We start from the raw sequence: 27,682 nt of genomic DNA, 5'->3' as shown, positions 1-27,682 counted from the left end.
GGGCCCGCGGCGTGTGGGGTGGCGCAGTGCGGGGAAGGCCGGACCCGGCCGGCGGCGTGCGGGGCCGATCGGGAGCGGACAGCCTCTGCGCGTAGCGGGTCCTGCGCCCGCACTCACCGGGGATCGTGGAAGGCCTCAGCTGGTTGAAAGCGCAGCCCGTCGGCACGGTCGACGCGGGTGAGGGCGGGAGACGCTGCTGCAGGCGGTACGCGGCTTTTGCGGACGTGGATGGCCCCTGTCTCCTGTGCGGCGGTGCCTCGCGCTGGGCCGAGTCCGGGTGGTTCGTCCTAACCGTTGCCTGGTGGACACCGGCATCATAGGTAGCTGGGTTACCGACACCGGTCACGGCGCGTTGCCGTCTGTAGGATCAGAAGAAGGGGTCCTTGACCTGGAGGTTGAGAGAATGACGACCAAAGCACTTGGCAGAAGGAGAGGGATTCAAAGCGGAAAAGCAAGGCCTCGGGCTATGTTAGGAAATTGAATGCAGAGCGAGTCTTGACATTTTGTATGGAGCAGGTCAGGAAGGAACTTTCTAGCAGGTTTGCTTACAGGAAAACCATGTAGGCAGTGGTGGAAAGAGGTGTAAGGTACGCTGCAAGGATGCTCACCAGACTGGAGCGTAAATGCGACCAGTATTTATTAATTTTTGTTGTTGTTGTTGTTTTTCCCAGCGCTGGAGATGAAACCGAGGGCCTGCACGTGCTAGGCAAGTACTCCACCACTGAGCTACACCTCAGGTCCTCTTTTTAATTTTGAGACGAGGTCTGGCTAAGTTGACCTGGCTGCCCTGGAACTTGTGATCCTTCTGCCTTAGCTTGCCCAGTAGCTGGAATCAAAGGTGTGTGCCATGGCGCCTAGTTTGGGACCAATATTTAAATAGCACTAAAAAAAATTATAAGCCTCACGAAGTTATCTTGAACACTATTTTTTTCTTTTAGGAGAGGGAGGACTTGAGTATTGTGAGTAGTTCTGGTCTAGAGACCTTTTAGAGCCAAAAGGAATACAGTCTTGAATCTTTCTTATGGTAAGTGGACTTTATGTATATTTTCTTCTTCTTCTTTTGGTGGGGGTGGGTACCAGGTGCTTAACCACAGCCCTTTTTTTGTTTTTTATTTTGAGACAGGGTCTTGCTAAATTGCTGAGGCTGTTTGATTTTGTGATCAGCCTCCCAAGTTAAGCTACAAGAATTATAGGTCTGAGCCACCGGCCTGGGGTTTGTTTTGTTTTGTTTTGTTTTTGTTTTTGTAGTACTGGTCCTGCCCAGATTGGCTCAAATTTGTGATTCTCCTACTTCAGCCTCCGGAGTTGTTGGGCTTAGATGTGGGCCTCACCTGCCCTAAGCCCTGCGTTCATATGTAAATGTGGATTTGAGAGTAGGACAGAAAGGAATGGGAGAAAACCACTGGAGAAAGAATGTTCCTAGCCCTTAACACAGTAAAGCTGTAAGACTGAGCAGTGCCCTATCAATTCAAGAGTGTGCTCTAATTCTTTCTGTCTTGCCAGCATTTTCATGATAGACTTACAGTAATTGCTTCTTGATTAATATGCCACACAAATAACGTAATATGCCCAGTGCTTAGGCGGGCTCTGGTGTCAGAAGATATATACTTAACTCCTAGTATATATCTCTATATCTATAGCTTTTTTTAGGTGATTAGCTAACTACGCCCATCAGATTTTCTATTGAAGATGCAAATATTGATATTAATATCTCTTTTATAGGGTTCTTGGAAAGATTAAGTGAGGTAATCCCCTGTAATCAATGCAAAATAAATGAGCTTATCCCTAACCAAGGGCCTATAATGTAAGCATTATTTATTTTTTAGGTAATGCTTTAATTAATGACTTTAATTGTCTCATACATACTTTCACTATAAAGATAACCTTGAACTCTTAAGCTTTGTGATTTTGCCTGTCTGATGATTTTGTACACTTTGACCCTGCACATGAGAATACCAGTCTCTTCCTAGGATGGGGAAAGAGAAGAGGGAGGAGGGTATTTGGGTTTGCCTGATGGACCAGTTGGGTCTACTGGCATAGCCTGTTGTATTGCTACTGGAGATGAAAGGATGATAGCCCTTTTTTGTTCTGATATTTGTTTCTTCATATTTTTTATTTATTTAGCAAATGTATTTTAGATGGTAGGGATATTGCAATGAAAAAAAGACTAGATCCTACCCTTAATAGATGTTACATTCTAATAGGAGAGTCAAATAAATGAACAAATATAAAATGTGTATTACAAAGTTGAATTGAGAAAAGTGCATGAAGAGAAATAAAATAGGACCAATAACTTGAGCTATTTTTAGATAAAGGTAGTCAAGAAGTGCTGCTTTTTGAGGAAGTAATTTTCAGGCAGAAACTTGAATCAAAGGAACAAGCAACTTGTAGGAATAGCAATTAAGCAGAAGGAAAAAGTGGTAAAGCTCTGAGGTATCTTGTGAGACTGAAGGGAGGCAGAGATGACACATTTTGTAGGGCAATAAAAACTTTGGCTTCTGTCTTGCCTGCATTTTCTGAGTGTGATAGAAAACAGCATTTAAACTAGAAAAATGTCATGGTCTGCTTTGAGGTTTGATAACCCATCTATATTGTATAGGTCTTGATATTTCAAACTTAATACATGAATGGGAAATTAATATCTTTATTTTTTCAATTTTTTTCTTCTTGGTGCCCCGTATTTTCTTGGTTATTTATGCCAAATACGATACTTTAGATTCATTACTTTAGGGAATAATCTGATTAATTTGCCAGCCTATGATCAAACTCAGAATCCTTTATATTAAACTCTCCTTTTGAACTTTATCACATTTCAAAAGACAAAATACCATAAACCCATCATTTTGTACCACCTATTTGTCTGCATGCCTGCATATCTATTTAGTTATGATTCTGAATTGAAATTCTTCCCTTCTAACATTTCTGCATATATTTTCCCCTAATATTGCCATGTCTTTCTATTAATCATTAACTGGCTGAGTCTTTTTATTTAGTTTATTATCTTAGTGGGTTTTGAGCCAGACTTGACACAAGAGTCAGGTACAAAGGATGAGCTCAATAAATGTTAGTGGTTAGCGCATGCCTATAATCCCACCAATATGGGAGGCTAAGGTAGAAGGATTGCAAGTTCAAAGCCAGCCTCAGCAACTTAGTGAGACCCTACCTCAAAATAAAAAAAAAAAAAGAGGACTGGGGATGTTACTCAATGGTTAATTGCCCCTTACCCATAGTATCTTGGTTCTCATTGCAACGCCTTGAAGCATGTGTATTACCTATTTTATCAAAGAAGTTGGGAAATTTAAGTAACTTACCCAAGTTCTTCCATCCACAAAGGAGCACAGTGGGAGTTTGAACCAAAATGTGATTTCAGAGATTAACCTTTTAATATTGAAATAATTTCAGGTTTTTTTTTTTTTTTTTTTTGAGTTGTAGTTGGACATAATACCTTTGTTTAATTTATTTATTTTTATGTAGTACTGAGGATGGAACCCAGGACCCCACACGTGCTAGGTGTTCTACCACTGAGCCACAACTTCAGATTTTTTTTTAAAAATTGCAAAATAGTACAAAGAATGCTTGTATAACCTTCACGTGTATTCTCTAAATGTTAACATTGTATCACATTTGCTTTATGATTTTATGTCTGTATATACACACAGATATGTACTTTTTTTTTTTTTTTTTAAGCATTTGAAAGTGATCTGAGGACTTAATGCCTCTTACACTGTGAAAGAAGTAAGTCCTGAAGTCCTAACTCCTCTCCTATGTATACGTGCACAGTGCTACTAGCTACCTCCCATTCTTGGGAGAATTGAGAAAGTAGTTATTCAAATATATTTTCTGTAGTGCTTCATTCTCTCCTGGAACCCTAATTGAGGAAACCTACCTAAATACTCAATTGCTTATCACATTTCAAAAGACAAAATATCAAAAGTATTTCCTTCAATTACCAATATAATATTAAAATCAAGAAATAAACATTCATATAGTACTATTATCTAATCTCTAGACAGTATTTAAATTTAGCCAGTTGTTCCAATAATGTCCTTCTTAGCAAAGGAGGGGTATCTGTGGTCCAAGATCCAATCTGGCATTATTCGTTTTGTTTAATTATGATGTCTCCTTTATTGTGTGACATATTCTCATACTTTAATAACCATGGCATTTGCTGATAGAGTGTCCCTTAGTCTGGGAGTGTCTCAGGCTTCCTTGGGTGGATTCAGGTTCCTATTTGGGGCATGGTGCCACAAAGGTTCTGTGTTCTTCTCTGCACAATGTTAGAAGGCACCTGGAGTTGCTTTATCTCGTTACTGATGAGGTTGACCTTGATATCTTGGTTAAGGTGCAATCTTTCCAGTTTCTATACTGTGAAGTTATTCTTTATGGTCTTTGTGACTAGGAAATGTCAAGAGTGTTATATCTTGATCATCATAGTCACTTGATCATGTAGTCACTTTTCACTAACTAGACTGTTGTCTGAGATAGTACTCTTCTTTTGATTAGACATGGTGATTTTTTAAAATTCCACCATTTCTTTTACATGTAATTGCTGGCTTTTCTATGTAAGAGACCATCTTTCCACTTATTTATTCCTCTGTGAGTACAGATGCCTGGATTCTTGTGTTAGTTCACTGCTGTCATAACTTGTTTTGTTCTACTATGTCTTTTAGATTTGCATGGTGGCAGCTCCTTCATTTCAGTTCCTGGGTTGTTGTGGTACATTATTGCTTTTTGAGTACTTCCTTACTTTCTGGCCCAACAGGCTATTCTAACCTCATCTTATAGCTTCCAACCCTATAATCAGCCATTTTCCAAGGAATCCTCTGTTTCCTTTCCATGGAGAAACCAAAATCTTGGTCTTGGTATATTCATTGCCACCAGGATTTCATTTCTGACTTTTCAGCAGACATTACTAGGAAAAAAAACCACAGACATTTCACATATACAGTACCTTCCTGTCTTCTCTCTGTGTACTTGAAGTTCTGACCTCGTTCTGATACCTGTCTCTGATTCCAGTTAAACAGTAGAGTTCATTCTAACATTTTCTGTATCTGTAATTTCCCTGACAGTGGGGTATCTGGGTGGCATTTTTACCCTATAGCACATCCACGTTTACTTATTTGTTCAATCCCAGGATGAATGTTTAACTAGTATATCTTACCACCATGAGGAAAGAAAACAAAAATACCAATTAGTTTGGTAATTTTTTAATGAATCTATTTATTTATTCTAATTAGTTATACATGACAGCAGAATGCATTTTGATTCATAGTACACGATTTTTCACTTTTCTGGTTGTACACAAAGTAGAGTTGCACCATTCGTGCAATCATATATGTACCTAGAGTAATGATGTTGGCCTCATTCCACCTTCTTTCCTACCATCTCCCTTCCCCTTCTGTCCCTCCCCCCAACCCTTTTTTATATTTTATTTAGAGACAGAGTCTCTCTGAGTTTCGGAGACTGGCTTTGAAATCAGGCTGGCTTTGAACTCGAAATCCTCTTGCCTCAGCCTCCTGGGCTGAGGGATTACAGACGTTTGTGATTGCACTGGGCTCTCTGTAGTTGCTTGTGGCTATTTATCTTTAGTTTGAATTTATGTAGTCCCAGCACTGCATTACTGTGTTTAAGCGTTGTTCTACCCTTTTCTTGATGGTTGTTATTCATTTGAAATACAAACACATTTGGTTTTGAATTGTTTATTTTTTCTTAATTTCTTTTTGGCCAAATAGACATTCATATAGTTTTAAATGTCTGCTTTCTTACATAAAAGATGGCATTTTTTTGCACTTTTTAAAATATGGTAGAAGTCACTCTACATTGTTCATAAAGATTTCACTCAATTCTTTCTTATATCTGCGTAGTACTTTGTTATGTTTGGTTATACCAATCAATGAGTATGGAGAGCCCCCTCCAAAATGCATGTAGCACAGGGTCTCCCTCTGCTGAAGCCCCATCCTGGAGTGGTGCATTGGTGAACCCTGCCTGGAGTGTACCTGTGTTGCCACGTTGTCATCACACAGACTGCATAGTTTACGTTAAGGTTCGCTTTCATGTTGTATGCTTTGGGATTTTGACAGACGTATATAGGTCCATGTCTTCCCTTTGTTCTAAATGGCTGTGCTCCACCTATTTGTCCCTCCCTTCTCACCGGGTAACCATTGAACTTTTTTACTGATTCCTTACTTTCACTTTTTCTAGAATGTCATATAATTGGAATCACATAGCATAGCATGTAGTTTTTTAGATGACTTCTTTAATTAAGGAATATTCCTCCATGTCTTTCTGTGGTTTAATCTCTTCTTTTTAGTACTCAGTAATAATCTGTTATTTAGACGTACCACTCTTTATATTCATTCACTTACTGAAAAATATCTTGGTTATGTTCATGTTTTAACGATTATGAATAAAACTGCTATAAACATTTGTGTGCAGCTTTTTGTGTGGACAGTGCTTTTCAGCTCACTCAGGTAAAAATCGGGGTTTGTGATTGTTGGGCTAGTGTATGTTTCTCCCACAGTCTCACCAGCATTTGGTTTTCAGCCATGCTAATGGATGTGTAGTAGTACCTCGTTGCTGCTTTAATTTGTAGCTCCCTGGTAACGTAGGGTGTTAAGCATCTGTTCATATGCTTACAAGTGGTGACTTGTGTGTCTTCTTATGAGATGTCTTTTATGTCTTCTGCCTTTTTTTCTTGTAGGGTTTTTTTGTTTTTTGGTTTGTTTTTTTTTGCGGTACTGGGTGCTGAACCCAGGGCCTTATGCCTATTAGGCAAGCACTCTACCATGGAGCTATATCCCTAGCCCATTTTATTTTGAAACTAGGTCTCACTAGGTTGACCAGGCTGACCTTGAACTTGTGATCCTGCTGTGTCAGCCTGCCCAATAGCTAGGATTACAGGCTCTGTACCAGTGCAGCACCTGGCTTCTTATTGAATTATACAAGTGTGTGTGTGTATAAAATCAGTTCTTATCAGATTTGTCGTCTTCAGGTGTTTTCTTCCAGTGTGGTTTGTCTTCTCATTTTCTTGACAGTGTCTTTTGCAGAATGGAGGGGTTTTCGTTTTAATGAAATTCATCTTATCAGTTTGCTTCCATGGATTGTGCCTTTGGTATTATATCCTTATCCATAGTTATCTAGTGTTTCTTTTATGTTACCTTAGAAATTTTATAGTTCTGTGTTTTACCTTTACATTTAAGTCAATTTTTAAAAACTAATTTATTTAACAGTTAAAATTTGTGTGTGTTTATTAATGTACAAGATGATGTTTGAGATGTATATACATACACACATACATCAGGGAATGGCTAAGTCGGGGTGTTTAACTAATGTATTATTCACATATTTTCTTGTGGCAAGCATCCACTCAGAAATTTTTAAATATCAGTTTATTGACTATTAATAACTATAGTCACCAGGACATAGTAATAGATCTCTTAAACTTAATTCCTAAGTGAAATTCTGTATCTTCAACTAACATCAACCCACCCTCTTCCACTGAGCCACTAGTAAATACCCACTTTGCTTTCTGAAGTAAAATGAATTTAGCTTTAGCTTTTTTACACTCTGTATTAGTGACATTGGGTGGAATCTTTCCTTCTGTGTCTGCTTTAACTCAGTTAACATATTGTCCTCCAGATTCATCTGTGTGGTTTCAAATCAAAACATTTCTTTTTCTGTAAACTGAATAATATTTCACTATTTGTATGTAAGACATTTTATGTATCTATCTATTCATTGTATGAGCCTTTTTAAGTTAATTTCTATAAAAGGTGTAAATTTTGTGACCAGATTAATATTTTGCATGTCCAGTTATTCTAATGCCATTTTTGAAAAGTTGTCTTTTCTCTATTGTATTTCCTTTACTCCTTTATTAAAGATTGGCTAATTATACTTAATGTGTATCTCTTTAGCTTCTCTGTTCTGTTCCGTTGATCTATTTGTCTGTCACTGGTACCCTGTCTTGATTACTGTAGCTTTATAGTAAGTCTTTTTTTTTTTTTTTTTTTGGAGTTTTTTTTAAATTTGTTCTAATTAGTTATACATGACAGTACAATACATTTAAGCACTTTGATATATCATGCATAAATGGAGCATATTTCTCATTCTTCTGATTATAAATGTTGTAGAATGACACTGGTCATATAGTCATATGTACATAATGTAATAATATCTGATTCATTCTACTATCCTTCCCACCCCTGTACCCCTTCCTCTTACTCCCCTTTATCTAATCTAAAGTAACTCTGTTCTTACCTAGCTCACCCCCCCCCCCCTTATTGTGAATTAGCATCCACATACCAGAGAAAACATTCAGCCTTTGTTTTTTTGGGATTGGCTTTTTTAATTATCATGATATTTTCCAGTTCCATCCATTTACCAGCAAATGCCATAATTTCATTCTTCTTTAAGTTGAATAATATTTCATTGTGTATATGTTCCACACTTTCTTTATCCATTCATCTGTTGAAGGGCACCTAGGTTGGTTCCATAGTTTAGCTATTGTGACTTGAGCTGCTATAAACATTGATGTGGCTGCGTCACTGTAGTATGCTGATTTTAAGTCCTTTGGGTATAAACTGAGGAGTGGGATAGCTGGGTCAAATGATGGTTCCATTCCAAGTTTTCTAAGGAATCTCCACACTGCTTTCCATGGTGGTTGCACCAATTTGCAGTCCAACCAACACTGTGTGAGTGTACCTTGCCACATTTATTGTTGTTTGTATTCTTGATAATTGCCATTCTGACTGGGGTGAGATAAAATCTTAGAATAGTTTTTATTTGCATTTCTCTAATTGCTGAAGATTTTGAACATTTTTTCATATGTTTATTGATTGATTGCATTTCTTCTTTTGTGAAGTGTCTGTTCAGTTCCTTAGCCCATTTATTGATTGGGTTATTTGGTTTTTTTGGTGTTAAGTTTTTGAGTTCTTTATATATCCTGGAGATTAATGCTGTATCTGAGGTACATGTGGTAAAGATTGTCTCCCATTCTGTAGGCTTTCTCTTCACGTTATTGTTTCCTTTGCTGAGAAGCAGCTTTTTAATTTGAATCCATCTTATTTATTGATTCTTGATTTTACTTCTTGTGCTTTAGGAGTCTTATAAGAAAGTCAGATCCTGGGGCTGGGGTAGTGGCTCAGTGGTAGAGTGCTTGCCTAGCATGCATGAGACACTGGATTCAATCCTCAGCACCACATAAATGTAAAATATATTGTGCCTACCTAAAACTAAAAAATAAATATTGAAAGAAAGAAAGTCAGGTCCTCCTAAGCTGACATTATGAAGATTTAGGCCTACTTTTTCTTCTTTTAGGCACAGTGTCTCTGGTCTATTTCCTAGGTCCTTGATCCACTTTGAGTTGAATTTTGTGCATGGTGAGAGAGAGGGGTTTAATTTCATTTTGTTGCATGTGGATTTCCAATTTTCCCAGCACCATTTATTGTATAAGCCAGCTTTTCGACACCTTGTCTATTATAAGATAACTGTATTTATGTGGGTTTGTCTCTGTGTCCTCTATTCTCTACTACTGATCTGTATTTCTGTTTTAGTGCCAATACCATGTTTTTGTTTTGGTTTTTTTGTTTTTGTTTTTGTTTTGGTTTTGGTTTTTTAGTAGTGCTGGGTATTGAACAGTTTGGGGCCTTGCAATCCAGGCAAGTGCTCTATCGCTGTGATATATCCTCAGTCCTTTTTTTTCCCTTTACCCCCTTTTCTTTGCTTTGCTAAAACTGATCTTGGACTTATCGATCCTTTGGCCTCAGCCTCCCCCCCAAGGGAGCTGAGATTAGAGGCATGTGTCACTGCATCCAGCCCTTGATTGCTCTGGATGTTAATGGAGATGATGCCAGATTTTTTTCACGTAAGCTACTGGGCTTAGATTAATCAATTTATATTTTTTCATGTTAGAAACCAATGTTTGTTAATTCCTATTCAAGGTGTTTTCAGAAAGAATGAATGTTGTTTCTGTTGTGAATAATTGTGCAGCATCTGTGGAGATAATTGTATGGTTTTTCTCCATAGATCTATTAATAATGGGGTATTATGTTAATAGGCTGCCAAATGTTGAAGGATTTCCTGATACTGACCCAATCTTGCATTCCTTAAATAAATCCTACTTGGTTGTGGGGTATTATTTTATTAATGTGACGTTGATCTTTGTTAGTATTTCTCATTAATAGTGATATTGGGCTGTAAATATTTTTGTGCTCTCTTCATTGGATTTAGTTGTCAGTGTTATTTTTATTTCACATACAAAAATGTTATGATTTTTTTATTCATTTTCAGTCTTTCAAAAACATTTTTGAATCAGTGGGCTTTTTTGGTGTTTTTAGATTTGTTAAATTTCCCTTGTGAAATAATCTGTTACGGTTAGTCTGTGCAAATCGGTATTTTAAAACTTTCTATATCTAGTAGGGTTGATTTTTGATAAATTATGTTTCTTGAGAAAGCAGTATATTTCATAAGTAATCATTTATTTAGGCAGAGATCTGGAACACTGTCTGCGTGTTTCTGTTTCAGTAGTTATTCTTGCTTATCCTTTTTGTTTTGTAAATGTGCTTTCTCTCTTTTTTTCTTAAGTTACCTAATGGTTTATCTGTTTCTTTTAAGATTTTCAAAATAAGCAGTATTTTTATTTATAATTAGTTTTGTTGTTTTTCTTTTCTCTAGTTTTATTTTTGTCCTTTTTTTTTTTTTTTAAGAGTCATATGGGATGGTTTAGGAGTATGGTCATTCTCTACACAGTTCAGTTTGAGGGATTACATACAAAAAAAATTATCTTTTTTTCCCCCCATTGTTAGATCCTTTGAGAATAAATGAGCTAATGATGAATCCTCCCACTTACGGCTTTTTGTCCTTTTCATGTCCTTGTGTTTTACAGAATGCTATCTGCCTTGAGAAATCAAATTCTCAGGACCAGGAAGTAAATGCAGCTTTTCTTCGTCTAGATTCTAGGTAAGCTAAAGTTTCTTCAGTCTTTTGAAATGTACCTTCTCTCTCCCAGACCAGTGCCTATCCCTGTAACATTTTGGTCCTTTCTCCTTATCAGGTAAGGAGTGAGTCAAATTTCAATGAGAATCATTCATGCACAGCACATTGTTAAGCACTAACTTTATGCCTAGCACTCTATACTGGGGAAAGATAGTATGTTAAGAAGCAATAAGGACCATGGAGAAAAGTAAAACAGTATAGGGACATAGGTAATGCTGAAATATGGGTGAAGACATGGTCATTAAAGAACTGAGAGGAGCCATGCAAGTAGCTGGAGGAGGAAGGCTGTAGACAGAACAGAAGGGCAACAGCTCCAAGTGGAGTGTGTCTGGATGAGGAACAACTGGGAAGCAGTCATTATGGGGAGGCGGCCAGTGCCTCATTAGGGGGTATGTAAGCCACCTAAGAAATTAAAGTCTAGAATAATTAGGAACCAAAGACAAAGAGTCAAAAAGAATAGTTTTGGGGGGGGGAATGGGAGGTACCAGGGATTGAACTCAGGGGCACTGAGCCACATCCCCAGCCCTATTTTATATTTTTATTTAGAGACAGGGTCTTTCTGAGTTGTTTAGTACCTTGCCATTGCTGAGGCTGGCTGTGAACTCATGATCCTCCTGTCTCAGCCTCCCGAGCTACTGGGATTACAGGCATGCACCACCAAAGGGAGCTTGGAGTGCCTGAAAGATCCAGCCCACACAGGAACTGGAGCTGGACAATTAGAAAATGATTCCCGTGGTTTATTTAATGGGGTCCATCAAAGTCAGGGGTGAGATTTCAGGGGTGGAGTCTTGCTTCATGGTGTCTTGCAGTCAGCAGGTTGATTGGCATCTTGGCAGGTCACACCCCTTTGTGAGGCTGTGTGGCTGCAGCAGGCCACCCCATCTCTGGTGCTGTGTGGGACGTGGGGCAGAGCTTGAATAGGGCTCACCATGTGTCTGGGCAGTCAGCCAGAGGAAATGTCCACTGGAAGTTCCCAGGCACCAGATTTTCCTATTCACTAGGCCGAGGTGCCAGTGTAGTCCACACACAGCCCATGATGGCTCTCGACAATCATGGCTGAATTAGAACACACAAAGAGAAGAGTAAGAAAGGAGCTAAGAGAGACAGTTACAGGGACTGGGAAGGCAACTCAACTGTGACCTCTTGGGCCATTGTGAGGTCCCAGAGGGAGAGGACACCATTGAAGACAGTGGGGTTACACTGGCTGCAGGGTTGAGAATTAAAGTATTGGGAGGGCAGGGGCTCAAGGATGTGTTGGATTGCTGGGACTGCAATGACAAGGTGCTGGGGACTAGTGCCCTTTTCTCTTCACCATCCCCAATTCTCCTTCTCCTTTATCTCCCCCCCCCCCCACCAATTTTCCTTCCTCTACTGACATTCCTTTCACTCATTTATTTAATTTTGGTTGGTTCTCTCTACATATCCATAAAAGTAAAATTGTCTGTGGTGTGTTTATATATGCATCTAATAGGAAAAGCATTAAACCCTTGATTTTCTGAGACTGGCTTATTTCATTTATCATGAAATAATAATTTCCACCCATTCACCAGGAAAATGCCATTATTTTATTCTTATTTATGGCTGACTAAAACTCCATTGTGTACATAAGACACATTTTCTTAATCTACTCATCTATTGATGGGCATCTGGGCTGGTTCCATAACTTGGGTATTGTGAATTGTGCTGCTCTGAACATTAATGTGACTGGATCATTTTGGTATGCTGATTTTAGTTCTTTGGGACAAACACTGAGGAGTGGGATAACTAGATAATATGGTGGTTCCATTTGTAGTTTTTTGAGAAATCTCCAAACTACTTTCCAGAGTGGTTGTGTTAATTTGCAACCCGCCAACAATGTATGTGTGTGCCTTTTCACCACGTCATTGCTAGCATTTATTTGTATTCTGATAATTGCCATTCTGACGAGTGAGATGAAATCTTAGTGTAGCTTTGGTTTGCATTTCTGTGATTGGTAGAGACGTTGGATATTTTTTCATATATTTTTGAACATTTGCTTTCCTTCTCTTGAGAAATCTCTGTTTAGTTCATCTGCCCAGTCATTGAGGTAGAGATTTAGCTTTATTCTTCTATATATGTATGTCTAGCTTTCCCAGCACAATTTGTTAAAAAGGCTCTTCTTTCCAACATGTATATTTGGCACCTTTGTCAATTATCAGATGGCTGTAAGTTTGAGAGTTTATCTGTGTGTCCTCTGTTCTGTTCCTATTTCTTCATGTCTGTTTTGATACCAATACCATGCTAATTTTGTTACAATAGGTCTGTAGTATAAATTGAGATTAGGTATTGTGATGACTTCTCTATCACTCTTATTCAGTATTGCTTTGGCTATTCTGGGTCTCTGATTCTTCGAAATGAATTTAAGGATTTTTTTTTCCTTATTCTGTGAAGAATGTCATTGGTATTTTGATGGCAATTGCATTGAATGTGTATATAACTTTTGGTATTATGGCATTTTGACAATATTCTGTCTACTAAAGAACATGGGAAGTCTTTCTGTTTTCTAAGGTTATCTTTAGTTTTTTCTTCAGTGCTCTATAATTTTTCACTGTAGAGATCTTTCACCTCCTTGATTAGATTGATTGTCCAGTATTTTATTTCTTTTGAGGTTATTGTGAATGTGATAGTTTTCTTGATTTCCTTTTTTTTTTTTTTAAGAGAGAGAGAGAGAGAATTTTTTAATATTTATTTTTTAGTTTTCGGCAGACACAACATCTTTGTATGTGGTGCTGAGGATCAAACCCGGGCCGCATGCATGCCAAGGGAGCGCGCTACCGCTTGAGCCACATCCCCAGCCCCAGTTTTCTTGATTTCTTTCTCAGCAGAATCACTGTTGGAATATATGAATGCTACTAATTTTTGAATGTTGATCTTGTATCCTGCAACTTTGCTGAATTCATTTATCACCAGAAGCCCTCTGGTAGAGTTTATTAGGATTTGACTTTTCTTTTCACATGTGTATCCCTCAATTTTCTTCTCTTGCATGATTGCTTTGACTAGTATTTCAAGTACTGTATTCAGCAGAGTGGTGAGAGTGAACAACAAAGGCCTTGTTTGCATTATTGATATTATATGACTCTTGTCTTTAGTTCTATTTAAGTGGTGAATACATGTATTGATAGGTATATGTTGAACCAATCTTGCATCCCTGGGATGAACCCACCTAATCATGGTGTATTATCTTGATTTTCTTTTAATATAGTTTGCTAATATTTATTAAGAATGTTTTCATCTATGTTCATCAGGGATATCGGTCTGTGGTTTTCTTGATGTGTCTTTGTCTGGTTTTGGTATCAGGGTTATACTTGGTTATATTTGGGAGTGTTCCCTCCCTTCCAATTTCATGGAATTTGAGAAAGACTGGTGTGTGTTTTTCATTAAAGGCCTGAATTAACTCAGCTGAAAATCCATCTAGTCCCAGGTTTCTCTTTGTTGGTAGGCTTTTAATTACTTTCTCAATTTTATTACTTGATATTGGTCTATTTAGGGTTTTCTCTATCTTCTAGGTTCAATTTGGACAGGTAGTATGTGTCTAGAAATTTGTCAGTGTCTTCTAGATTTTACAGTTTATTGGAGCATACATTTTCAAAATAATTTCTGTAATAATCTGAATTTCTGGAGTTTCTGTGGTGATATCTCCTTTTTCATCTCTAATTTTGTTGATTTGAGTCTTCTTTCTCTTTCATTTAGTGTGGCTAAGAGTTTATCAGTCTTATTTATCTTTTTGAAGAACCTGCTGTTAGTGATATTGATCCTGTGTATTTTTTGTTGTGGTTATTTCAATTTCATTAATTTTGGCTCAGATCTTAATTGTTTTATCTTCTACTGATTTGGGAATTAGTTTGTTCTTTTCTAAGGTCTTCAGGTGGAGCATAGTTTATTTATTTGGAATCTCTTTTTAAATGTGGGCACTCAATACTATGTATTTCTCTCTTAGAATTGTTTTCATAATGTCCCACAGGTTTTGATATGTTGTATCTGTTCTCATCTGTTTTTAGGAATTTCTTGATTTTTTTTTTTCCTATAATTCATTCTTCATTTAAAAAATATTCAGGGACTGGGTTTTAGCTCAGAGGTTGAGCACTTACCTCACTTGTGATTTTTTTTTTTTAAAATATTATTATTCAATCTCCATGTGTTTATGTGATTTCTGTAATTTTTCTTGCTATTGCTTCTAGTTTAATTCCATTATGGTCTGATAGGATACATAGGATTACATTGATTTTTGTTTTGTTTTGTTTTTTGTTAAGACTTATATTGTAACTTGGAATATGATGTATATGATTATTGGAAAAGGTTTCATGAGCTACTAAGAAGATAAATTTAGCTGTTTGGGGGTGAAGTGGTATGTAAATGTCTATTAAGTCCATTTGACTTAGAATTATTTAGGTTGGAAACATCTTTATCGATTTTGTTTGGACGACCTATTGATGATAGGGTATGTTGAAGTCACCAGTATTATTGTATTGGGTTCTGTCAGAAATTTAATGTCAAGGTTTTTTTAATGTAATTAGGCACACTTGAAAGAAAAGTGGCTCAGGAGTAATCACACACACACCCGGGATAAGGAGTGGGTTTATTTTCAGGAGCCTGACGAGGCTGCTCTGCCCAAAGAGAGGGACAGCAGCAGCAACTCCCCCTTGAATTTTACCTTTATACGCTAGAATCATGGCCACTGGCTAGGGGTGGTGGGTTTAGCCTTGACTGACAAAGTGAACATCCCCTGAGCTTGTGGAAGGCAAGTTTGTTTCTTGGGAACAAAGACAGGCAGTTTTCCTATCTCTCAGCAGGGGGAGAGGGAAACTGGCAGGTCCCTTTATCTTCTCAAGGAGAGAACAGGGAAACCAATATGTTCCCATCTCAGGGGCTGGTAAGTTGTCTCCTGTGTCTCAGTGAGAGAACAGGGAGAGACCAGCTAGTCTCCGGACCGGTAGGTTGTGTCTCGGGCTAGTTTCTATTTCTTGGGAATAAGAACAGTATTCAAAAAGTGGGAGTGGGGGAAAGGAAGGTGGCTGCAGTTATGCTAACAGTGACATTTGGGACATATGTATTTACTGCTGTTATATCTTCTTGTTGGATTGTTCCCTTTACCAGGATGTCAGGGCCTTCTTTGTTTCTTCTGTTTGATCTTTGCTTGAATCTTTGTCAGCTATAAAGTAACTACGCTTGCTTCAGGACTATGTGTAGAATGTTTTTCTGTTCCTTACCTGCAGCCTGTGAGAAGTGTCTGCCTATGAAATGAGTCTTGTAAACCGCACATAGTTGAGTGTTGTGTTTTGATCCATTAATCTACCCTAACTCTTTGAATTGGGGTGTTGAGACCATTTACATTCAGTGGTGTTTATAGATGTGTGCTGATGGTTTCCTGCCATTTTGTTTTGTTTGCTGTATTTAATTCTGTCTTGATTCTCATTCAGGTTGTTATTCTTCTGTTGCTCTTCATCTGTTTGGGAGCTTCAGGATTTGTTTGTGGATTCCTCAGTGTGCAGTATATCTTTGAGTATTCTTTATAGTGCTGGATTGGTGGTAATTCTTTTAGTTTATCCTGGTCATGGAAAGTTTTTATTTTCCCATCGATTTTGAAAGATAGCTTTGCTGGGTGTATCAATCATAGTTAGTAATTTTTTCCCCCCAGAGCTTGGAATATCTTATTCAAGGCCCTCAGCCCTCTCTGACTTCAGGGTCTGAGTTGAGAAGTCAGAAGTGAGCCTTGTTGGGGCTGAGGTTGTGGCTCAGGGTGGAGTGCTCACCTAGCATGTATGAGGCATTGGGTTCAATCCTCAGCACCACGTAAAAATAATATAAACATATTGTGTCCACCTAAAACTAAAAAAAAGAAGAGAGCCTTATTTGTTTCTGAATTTTCAGTATTGCAGCTTTAATATTCTTTCCTTGTTTTCTACGTTAAGAGTTTTGTTTATTGATGTGTCTTGGAGAGCTTGCATTTTGATCTGGTATATTTGAGGTTCCATATGCTTCCTGTGTTTAGATGTCTATCTCATTTTTTATATAGGGACAATTTTCTGTTATTATCTCATTGAAAATGTTCTTAATGTCCTTAGCCTCTGTCTCTAAGATCTCTTCTATCTCAATGACTCTCGGGTTTGGTATCTTGATTATGTCCCAGAATTCTTGTATATTCTGATCATATTCTTTCCCTCCTCCCTTTTTTGCATACTGAGTCCTCAAGTTCATGTACAAGTGAATTTTTAATGATTTATTGGGTCTTTAATTTCCAGGAGTTCTGATTGGTTTCCTTTTAATATTTCTATTTCTCTATGGAAATGGTCTTTCATCCCTTATATTTGCTCTCAATTATTCCTCAGATCTTCTTTTAGTTCGTTGCACATTTTAATAATCAGATTCTTATAATCCTTCTAGAATTTCATCCACTTCCATGTCTGTGGGATCCTTTGTTGGGAAATTGGGAGAGATTAGTTTGCCTGTTTCCTAGTGTGTCAGAGGTCCTGGACTTGCACATCGATTTAGATGTGTTCTCTTCTTCTTTTACACACATGTCCTTTGTGTGTAGTTATCTTTTTTGTTCTGGGACTTCTCTTTGTTTGGGGTACATGAATTGATGCCTGGTGGTTCTTCCTTGGGGCCTGGTTGTTGGTTTGCCTTTTTTCTCTCTCCACTTCTATGAGTTGAAGTAATATTGAGGCTCAGGTGGGGCTAGATTATGTGTGGGGTGAGATTCACATTGCTTGACTCTCTTCTGTGTGAACTTGAATTGCCCCACAAGAAAGAGGGAGCCAGGAATAGCACTAACATCAGCACCAAATGCATAACCTTGAGATAAATGTCTGCTGTCTACTTTGACATCTGTAACACTAATTACCCCCTGTATTGGAATGGTGGGGTCAATGTTACCAACAATAAAACTCAGAACTATATCAGGTGTTCCACAGCAGGTGTCTACTACATTGTCCACTGAATTAATAATCCGGCAATGTGAATGGGATAGGAATTACATAAACTATATAATTCTATTTTTTAGTGGGATTACAAAATAGGATAGGAAGGCAAAAGAAAATTTGAAATATTTCAAAAGTGAACAAAGGAGAGGAAGGAGATAGTTTGCAGATGTAGAAGTGGAAGGAACAGGAAAATGTGGCTGTTAGTGAAGAAGGGGCAGTAAGAGGGACAAGAACCAAGGTATGAACAGATCAGCAAATAGGTGCAGAAGAAAACAACTAATTTGAAAGTTAAATTATACAGATATATATTTTCTGAACATATCCACACAGAACACACACATGACATACACACAATCTTGCATAGTGGAAAAAAGTAAAAAATCGTATGATGTTTGAAAAAATTTTAGAAAGTTAAAAATTTTTTAAATAAATACAATAAATGGAATATGGAGGAAAAAGAAAACATGTAATTAGAAACAAAAGGCTTGTTTTCTGCTGTGGCGATTAGAACTGTCAGCAGAGATGGACTTCTGTTCCTTGTGTCCTCATTTTTGTCTCAGCAACCTTTGGGTCAAGGGCTGGGGGTCAAGTCTGATGTCTGTGTGTTCTTCACCTCACTGCCAGCCAGTGTAGTGGCTCCCCGCGTCCAGCAGGGGTGGGTAGACTGGGAAGTACTGGCGACCATGGGCTGCTTGCTGTAGCAGGGATGGTGCCGAGTTCTGATTGGAAGTCCCAGTAGTTGGGGTTTTAGTCTTGGCTGACCTGTGGAAGTCGGTATTGGAGATGGGGTCCAGGCCCCCTGTTACTGGGGACGTGCTGTCTCTGCTGGACCTCTGGGTCTCTAGGGCCTCTGGTAAATTCTCACAGGTTTCCAGGTCACCAGTGTGGAAGTGAATCACTAGGAATTGGCCCTGGAGTGCAGAGCTCCTGTGTGGCCACTGTCAGTGTCTTCCCAGTAGCTCCTACAGTGCGCCAGCAACCAAGACGCTTTCTAATCTGGTATGGGGAGCCTGTGCGAGGCGGTTTTCTTTGTGCCTGTTTCAGTCACTCTGGCTCAGGCACGCTCTGGAGGTCATGGCAACTTCCTTTGTTCCCAATCTTCTTTTTAAGAGGAAAGTGGAAGACTTTATTAAAGGATAGCAGAAAAGGCACCCTCCCACCCCACCCCCCACACTTGGAAGAAGGGGACCCAAAAGGCAAATCCCTGTTACCAAACTTCTGACCCTGCTTACAGTGGTACAGTATTTATAGATAGCTCCCAGGCCACGCCTGAGGTCATTTCCAGGCCAGTGATCTTGATTCCCTCTTAACTGTGGGCCGTGCCGTTTTGTGTAGCTTTTCACTGAGCCACTTCCCCCACCAACTGTGTCCATAAAGATCAGCCTCCCTCTGTGATCCACAGGTTTCCCCAACCTTTTTTTTTTTTTTCTGCCTTGTCCTTTCCCCTCCCCTCAGTGGCACTGTACCTCTGCAGGCAGCTGGCACATCTCTCACATTTTTTTATATTGCTCTGACTTTCTGTGCTCTGTGGTTAAAGTTTCTCCATGTGGCCTTAGTTACTCGCCTCACTGAGTAAGTCTGGCTCTGAGGAACTGCTGGTAAGTGCATCCTTCCTCTAACACCACCTTCTCTCCTCTTGAGGCTCCGCGATCTCTCTCCTTGACCCACTGATGGCCTCTGTCTCACTGTGTCCTCGTGTTATCTGCACTCTCTGGGTGTGTATCCTTGGTAGCTGTGTATCCTAAACTCTTCTTAGAAGGACACTAGTCACAAAAGACTAGGGCCACCTGATGTTCTCATTTTAAGACCCCTCTGAAGACCCTGTCTTTAAACATAGTTACTTTCTAAAATACTAGGGGTTAAATCTTCAATATGTGAATTTGAGAGGCAACACACAGTTCAGCCATAATAGATGAAAACCAGTTAGGAGGTTACTGTGATAGTCCATGTGAGAAATGAGAGTGGTGGGGCCAGGTTAATAGTAGCAAAAGTGATGAGGAGTGACTGAATTCCTAGATTTACGTGTTTTGAAATGGAGCCACAAGATTTGTTGATGACTTGATTATAGGGTGTGAAGGGAAAGAATGCAGGATGACTTCAAGATTTTGACTGGAGAAAATAAAGGATGGATTTTCTATGAACTGAAATGAGACAGGTGATGGTTGGAGCTGACCTTAGTATCAGTGTAGGTCCTTTAATGGCTTCCTTTGATTTGTTTCAGTCAGTTTTTTTTGTTGCTGTGACCCAGAGACCTGCAAGAATAATTGGAGGAGGAAAAGTTTATTTTTCTCACAGTTTCAGAGGTCTCAGTGTGTAGACAGCCAACTCCATCGCTCTGAGTCCAGCGTGAGGCAGATCCTAGTAGAAGAGCATGGCAGAGGTAAGCACCTTGAGACATGGCTTCCCAAGGAAGCAAAGAGCTCTGTACATGGACAAAATATGAAACACCAAAGGTGCACCCCCAGTGACCAACCTCCCTCCCTCCTCCAGCTATACCCTACATGCCAACAGTTACCACCCAATCATGAGCTTTTGGGGAACACCACATATTCAAACCAAAACAGGTTGTGTAAGGCACGAATAGATTCTAGGCATTTAGCTCTGTAAACTTAATTTAATAATAGGAATAATGAATAATGTTCTGATACTTTTGACTTTGAGGATTTACTGTGGCAGGGACAAAGTATGCTCTGGGGCTTAATACTTTGTATATTGTTGTTAGCAATTTTCCTACTAACCGTAAACTAAGAGGTCCTTGGTGCGTAGATGAGCAATGCAGTGTTTTTCATAGATACCTGCTATTATAGGTAATCCCTGAGACTCAGACCCATGCGCATGAAACACGGCAAACTGACTCAGCATCTTGGTAATAAATGCACAGAAAAGTATTCATTGTCTGATAGGGACATAAACATGCTAATTTTAATGATATTTTATAAGCTCATGGGTTCATGTGATGGGTCAAGTTGTATACATGGATTTCCTAGGATACCCATTACCAAATGAGGAGAGAGTGGAGTACTACAAATGGTTTTGTAGTTTAAGGGGTTCTTCTATAATACCATGAGGATCCCTGAATGATGTAATTTGGACCAAAAAAGGTATATATGGTACGGTGCAGCAGTGTATAGAGACATGTTAAATACTTGAAATGTGAGATGTAGCCACTGTGTTTAGCACTAGCATGGCTATGTTGTTTAGCTTGCCTACTTTCTTTCTCAGCTGTTGGACTTCCTGGTTCTTGTTAGCTTTCTAGCACACTTTTCTCTCTGTCCCTCTTTGGTCACAGTTCTGTATTTCTTATGAATCTGTATGTCTTAACTGAAGAAACTGCACTACTCTCAACCCATTCAGTTCTTACTTCTATCCTCTATAACTAAATTTTAGAACATTCTGAATTGGCATTTGAAGGCTGGGTATGTCTTTTTATATCTGTAAATAACTTTTTTTATTGCAAGAGTAGTCTCTGTGCTTTGCATGAGGAAAGCATATAGGTTGCTGAGTGAAGATTAGAAAACAGTAGTTAAGCAGATTGGTGAAGGACAAAGCCACCCATCATCACATTACCAAGAGGTAACACAATGTGCAAGGATTCTAGGTCCTGTGACTTACTATCTTCTATGAATGTTTAAGCTCCAGTCCAATATTAGTTTCGTAGTTAAGGGCCCTTTCTGATTAACTGTGGACTCTCTCCCCAGAATAACGGACAGATTCTGAACAGCATCTTGTTACTCATCAGTTAAAGGTTTTATGGGTTATCTAAGACCCTCCACGGATGCCAAATAAGAGCTTCCATTCCAAGCTGGACTATCTATCTGTATGTGCCAGGCACTGTCATAGGTGCCAGGGAAACTACAGTGCACAAAACAGACATCAAAACAAAATTCCTGTCCCTTAGAAGCTTACTTAACCTTCTGTGGAGAAGAGCAAAAAGGAGAGAAGGGGTGTTGTTCGTATGGGTCAGCTGCAGTGGAGATGTGTTATAATTTAAAATAGGATGGTCAGAAATGGCCGCCTGAGAATGTGACAGTTGTGCAAAGATGGGAGGGAGGTTAAAGAGAAAACATTGACGAGACCCAGAGGGAGAGCCCTTCATCCAGGGAGGGACGGCAAGTACGCAGACCCTGAAACTAGAGAGGATCCGACTCAGAGTATCTGAAGAGCAGAGAACCCAGTCACAGTGGTGACCTGGAGGCAGACTTCTCTGGGGCTTGTAGGTTTCTAATGGGCAGTTCTAGGGGAGTGGTGAAGGTGTCTGGTTAGGATATGTTCCAGAAGCCTTGGAAGACAAGAAATGGAGACAAAAGACTGATTTCTTTTGAGGAGTTTTATGTAAAGAGTAACAGAGAAATGGGACAATAGCTTGAGGGTGAGGGGATCGAAACAAGTTGTCTTGTTGGTTGTGCTTTTGTTGTTCAGAAGAGAGAGAACTGCCAGTTTGCTAATTAGAATGATCCAGTAGAGAGAAAGAAAACGAGAATGCAGAAGGAGGGTAGAGCAACATCCTTGTGGAAAAGCGGGTGGAGTCCAGCACCAGGGGCAAGGTTGACCGTGGATTGCGTGGCTAAGGGATGGTGGGGTGCTCCACAGGTGACAGGCTGGCTGAAGTGTTGGGAGCCTGCGAAGTTGTCTGCCTCTGTGTTTATGTGTGTGTGTGTGTGTCTGTTTTCATTTTGCTTCCGTTTTCTTAGTAAAAACAAAATCTTCAGCTTACACTGCTTAGATGAAGGATGGCCATCCCAGTGTGTAAGGCGGGGTCAGACATCACAGAGGTCCTGAGGGAGTAAATGTGAAGGACACAGAAGACTCTCCCCTCTGCTTTGCTTTCTTCCTCTCCTGAACTTGCCTATTAATGTTATTAGAGTCATCTTAATCTTTCCTCTGAAGCAATGAAAAGAAAAACCCTGGTTTTGGGATCACCCAGGTTCATATAAAGAGCTTTTATTGGTGGTTTCTCATATGTATGTCTCATTTTTATTAGCAGAGAGGAAAACCAAGTACAGAGTGAGCATTCCTAATCAGAAGCTCCTAAATCTGAAATGCTCCAGAATCTGAAACTTTTTGGGTGCCAGTATGATGCCATGAAAATTCCACACAGTCACTTTGTGTTCCATGTACAAAATTATTAAAAATATTGTATAAAATCGCCTTCAGACTACGTGTATAAAATATATACCAAACAAATGAATTTTGTGTTAAGACTTTGGTGCCACCCTCAAGACTTCTCATTTTATGCATGCAGATATTCCAAATTCTGAAAATATCCAAAATCTAAAACTCTCTGTTTCCAAGCATTTTGGATAAAGGATACTCAGTCCATGCAAAACATAAAAGACTTACAGATTCTGATGCAGGATTTCCGTCTTTTCTGTAGTGATTTTAATCTTTAGGATTCTTAATGTAGGAATTTAAATGTTATTTCTACCTTGTCTTACAGGTTTAGAAATACCAAGTAAGAAATTCATGTATATGATGCGGGAAACTTGGAAAGGCAAATTGCTCATGACTGAAAGGCTTAACATAGATGAACCTTCCAAGTTCTTAAAAACAGAATGACTAAGAAGACAGTGATGGGTCAAGAAGACCAGTGGAAGACTCCCTAGGAGAGAGCCATAGAAAATGTACACTTCAGAAGAAAGATGGGATCAGAGAACTCAGAAAAGGAAAGTATATCATGTATACCCTCAAAAGGGTAAAAAGATTTTTATTCATGTGCATCAGATTACTCCAGTAGATAATCAAATATACGAGTGCCTTGAACGTGAACGAGACTTCTGTGAAAACTTAGCTCTTATTATGTGTGAGAGAACCCACACTGGGGAGAAACCTTACAGATGTGATATGTGTGAGAAAACCTTCATCCAGAGCTCAGATCTTATTTCCCACCAGAGGATCCACAATTATGAGAAACCTTATAAATGCAGCAAATGTGAGAAGAGTTTTTGGCACCACTTGGCCCTTTCAGGACACCAGAGAACACATGCAGGTAAAAAATTCTATACATGTGACATCTGTGGCAAGAATTTTGGTCAGAGCTCTGATCTGCTTGTTCACCAGCGAAGTCATACAGGCGAGAAACCGTATCTCTGTAGTGAGTGTGATAAGTGCTTTAGTCGAAGTACCAACCTAATAAGGCACCGAAGAACCCACACAGGTGAGAAGCCATTTAAGTGTCTGGAGTGTGAAAAAGCCTTCAGTGGGAAATCAGACCTTATTAGCCACCAGAGAACACATACTGGTGAAAGGCCCTACAAGTGTAACAAGTGTGAGAAGAGTTACCGACACCGTTCAGCCTTCATTGTACATAAAAGAGTTCACACTGGGGAGAAGCCCTATAAGTGTGGTGCCTGTGAGAAATGCTTTGGCCAGAAATCAGACCTTATTGTGCACCAGAGAGTCCACACAGGTGAGAAGCCCTATAAGTGCTTGGAATGCATGAGGAGTTTTACTCGCAGTGCCAACCTCATTAGACACCAGGCGACTCACACGCACACTTTTAAATGTCTCGAGTATGAGAAAGGCTTCAGCTGTAGCTCAGACCTTATTGTGCATCAGAGAATTCATGTGGAAGAGAAACCGCATCAGTGGTCTACATGTGAAAGTGGCTTCCTGTTAGGTATGGACTTTGTTGCCCAACAGAAAATGAGAACTCAGACGGAGGAGCTACACTATAAGTACAGTGTGTGTGATAAAAGCTTCCACCAGAGCTCAGCCCTTCTCCAACATCATATTGGTGAAAAACCGTATATCTGTAATGTGGGTGACAAAGCTCTTGAGCTCAGCCCCGCTCATGCATCAGAAGCCTCACAAATGTCCTGACCAGGCAAGAAGTTATGATACCATGAAAAATTTAATTACAGATCAGAGCTCATTAGGATGAATCTAGGTGAATCTCAGACTTGGCCCAGAGCGCAAACTTCAGTGGGGACCAGAGAGCCTGCAATTTTAGGAAGCATGAGGAATACTTCACCCAGAAGAGCTGCCCTAACAGCCACTCCAGTGAGAAACTCCACAGGTGCCCTGAGTTTAGGAAAACCCTTAGCCTGAGCTTGATCACCTACAGGATTTGCACAGGTAGGAAACATGCACTGCATATACAAGCTTTCTTGCAGTACCCAGCCCTCCTCATTGCAAGGGAATTCACACCAGAGAACAGCTTCTTAATAAATGCCTTCAGTGTCAGCAGAGCTTCAGACAGTATGTACATCTCGTTGGACACCAGAAAACCCACCTGGGGAGAAGCCCCAGCAAGTGTGGAAAGGCTTCTAACAGAACTCTAACTTTCTTACCCATCAGAGAAGGCATACTGGTGAAAAATTGTATATTTGTCTTGAGTATGGCAAAAAAAGAAAATAGAAGAAAAAATCTGAAGAAAGATCTTATAAGTGTCTGAATGAGGAAAAGCTTGTCAGTGATCAGCTCTTGTAGTATATCAGGGCGCTCACATAAATACCTTGAGTCTGGAAAAGCCTTGTTAGTAGCTCCTATTTTATTGGGCCCAAAGAACCCATTCTGCAGAGAAGCTTGCCTCTTTAAGAGGTCTGATTGTGAATTGTGGGTGAGAATCTGTGTATATATAGTACATGTAAGAACTGGTCTTAAATTTAGTTGACCCATGGGGTAGAACTTTAAGTGGAGTCAGTAAGGAAATCATTTTTTTAGATACCCAGAAGCTTGTTCTGGGGAGAGCTGGGGCAGGTCAGAGTAGACCTGTTGGGTAACTCAGGAAAAGATGCTTTTTCTTTTATCTGAACCACTTAATGATTGCTTTATTTTCACTTTTTAAAATTCAGAAATTCAATAAAGGAAAGGACTGTAACCTTGTAATAGAAGATGTGGCATGTGTTACTCTTGTGGGGAAGGAGAATGTTGATTTTTTTACTCCTTTTTTTTTTTTTTTTTCTTCATCGTTGGCTAGAATGGGACTAGTGTTTTGATAGTGACATAGGAATCCTTAACTGGCTGTGAGAAGCACCAAGAAGCTAGGAAGTAGTTATCCTAAATAAAAAGTCTCCCAATAGTTTCCCCTTTGCAGGATCAACCTCATAAAAAAAGCAGAGTACTCAGCTGTAGTGTATATTGAGGCACACCTTCCAAATTTCTCTTTTCCCTAAAATGTCTTCTGGGTTATCATTAGTATTTAAATTTTCAAATTTAGAAATTAATTTCTTTGCAACTCAAAATGTGGATTCCAGGATAATGGTTGTGATGTGGTCAGTGTCCATATCTTTTGGCCTGACTTATTGTTCCTTTCACTGATAGAGCATAGATCCCGTCATTCGGTTCCTGGCTAAATGGCCAGGGGAAGACTGAAAGGAAGGTGACATCTGAGCGAGCACAGAGTAAAAAACTCCTAGTGATGTTTGTCAGTGGAGGACCAAGACTGTTTTCACTTGGAGTATCCTGACTCCACAGCTGGTTTTCTTTTCTCTCCACTGTCCTGCTGTTTATAGCAAATCAGGCCTCATAATGATACATCTTTTCGTTTATTTCAGTTCTTCCAAGGGAAGAGAAAAATACATTTTAATCCCAGGGAAAGGATTGCAGTCATCACAATATAAGGTATATATATATATATATATATATATATATATAGGCTTGGAATGCAGGATTCTAAATGCTATAAGGGAATAAGTAGTTGTTGGATCCACGGGAAGTTTAAGAGTAAATACCGTTTCCCATGTAACAGGGTAATAGTTGTCTTTAACGTTCTGTAGAAATACTATAATCTGAGGATCTAAAAATGGTCACTTCTCAGCTTTTTTCCTCCCATCAGATTAAAAAAAACATTTAAGACAGATACTTTCAAATTCCTACAGTATTTGGGACTCTGCAGGCAGGTGGTTAGAGTCCTTTGTTTTGGGTTTTCTTAGCGGACCCCTGAACTCCAGAGGGTATTGGCATTGGATTCGTTGAGTAGGCCCGTGGCTGCCTTGTATGCAACTGTAAACCTTGCTCCTGATGGTGGGCCGATGATCACCATAGTCGTAGGGTCAGTGGCTCTAACTCCTAATGGTAACAAAGAATCTGATTCTAGGACTTTTGTCTTTTAGAAAACATCCTGTAAGTTTTATTTGTTTTTACATGTTTCAGCAATGTTTACCAGTAGCTCTTATATCATGAAAAGTTGCCCAGTGTGATAAACATACAAGATGTATTTTTTTCTTTCTCTTTGATGAGAGTCATGCCTGTCACTAGTATGACAATTGTAATACTTGGTAATATGGGGTGTATGGCATGGCAGTGAAAAAATTCGTCCTTATGACTGCTTATTAATTATTAGACCTTGGAGAAGGGACAGAGTTGGTGTTATTAGCAGGGCAGTACCTTGCCCCTTCTCTCAACTAATCTTACTGGTAATTTCTCTAGTCCTTAAATGAACCATGGGCCATCCTTCCAGTGGAGAATTTGGGGTGTGGAACAGGTCTGAGGGTTTAGCCACGGGGGAAAGGCATTGGTGTTATTCATAGAGCAAAACCTGAGGTTGGAGAGGACCACTTGGGAGCCTGTGACCAAAACCAGAAGGTCACTTTTGAGATGGATGGAGGTTCCCTTGAAGCAGTGCCAACCTAAATCTACCTCAGGTAAGTAGTTAGAGTGACTTTTTCAAGATTTCAGACCGAATGAGATAAATTGTATTCAGTCAATGTATTCCTATGCTTAATGTTTTTGTTTTCCCTTAATTCTTAAATAAACATTTGTCGTGAGAAACTCTATTTTTGTCTTCACTATACTATAAGAAATTAGCATTT

At 39.3% G+C, this 27,682-nt stretch overlaps 1 protein-coding gene across 5 annotated transcripts; it reads left to right on the top strand.

The window, feature by feature from the left end:
• Positions 1 to 6: 6 nt before the first annotated feature.
• Positions 7 to 27,644, top strand: Znf322 (zinc finger protein 322). 5 transcript variants are annotated; one of them, XM_015494142.2, is made up of 6 exons: positions 7 to 320; positions 672 to 838; positions 939 to 1,024; positions 3,688 to 3,735; positions 10,883 to 10,956; positions 23,368 to 27,644. In XM_015494142.2, the coding sequence occupies exon 6, from the start codon at positions 23,550 to 23,552 to the stop codon at positions 24,747 to 24,749; it is 1,200 nt and encodes a 399-aa protein (XP_015349628.1). In that variant the 5' UTR covers positions 7 to 320; positions 672 to 838; positions 939 to 1,024; positions 3,688 to 3,735; positions 10,883 to 10,956; positions 23,368 to 23,549; the 3' UTR covers positions 24,750 to 27,644. The 5 variants fall into 5 exon arrangements, with proteins under 5 accessions (XP_015349628.1, XP_048655857.1, XP_048655856.1 ...); XM_048799900.1 differs by lacking the exon at positions 3,688 to 3,735 and having other exon boundaries at positions 7 to 177; XM_048799899.1 differs by lacking the exon at positions 3,688 to 3,735 and having other exon boundaries at positions 7 to 205.
• The last annotated feature ends 38 nt before the right edge of the window (positions 27,645 to 27,682 follow it).

This window comes from Marmota marmota, unplaced genomic scaffold (assembly GCF_001458135.2).
Source record: "Marmota marmota marmota unplaced genomic scaffold, marMar, whole genome shotgun sequence".
Taxonomy (NCBI): Eukaryota; Metazoa; Chordata; class Mammalia; order Rodentia; family Sciuridae; genus Marmota; species Marmota marmota.
The sequence above is the reverse complement of the archived record's forward strand: the minus strand, read 5'-3'. Positions and strand labels throughout refer to the sequence as shown.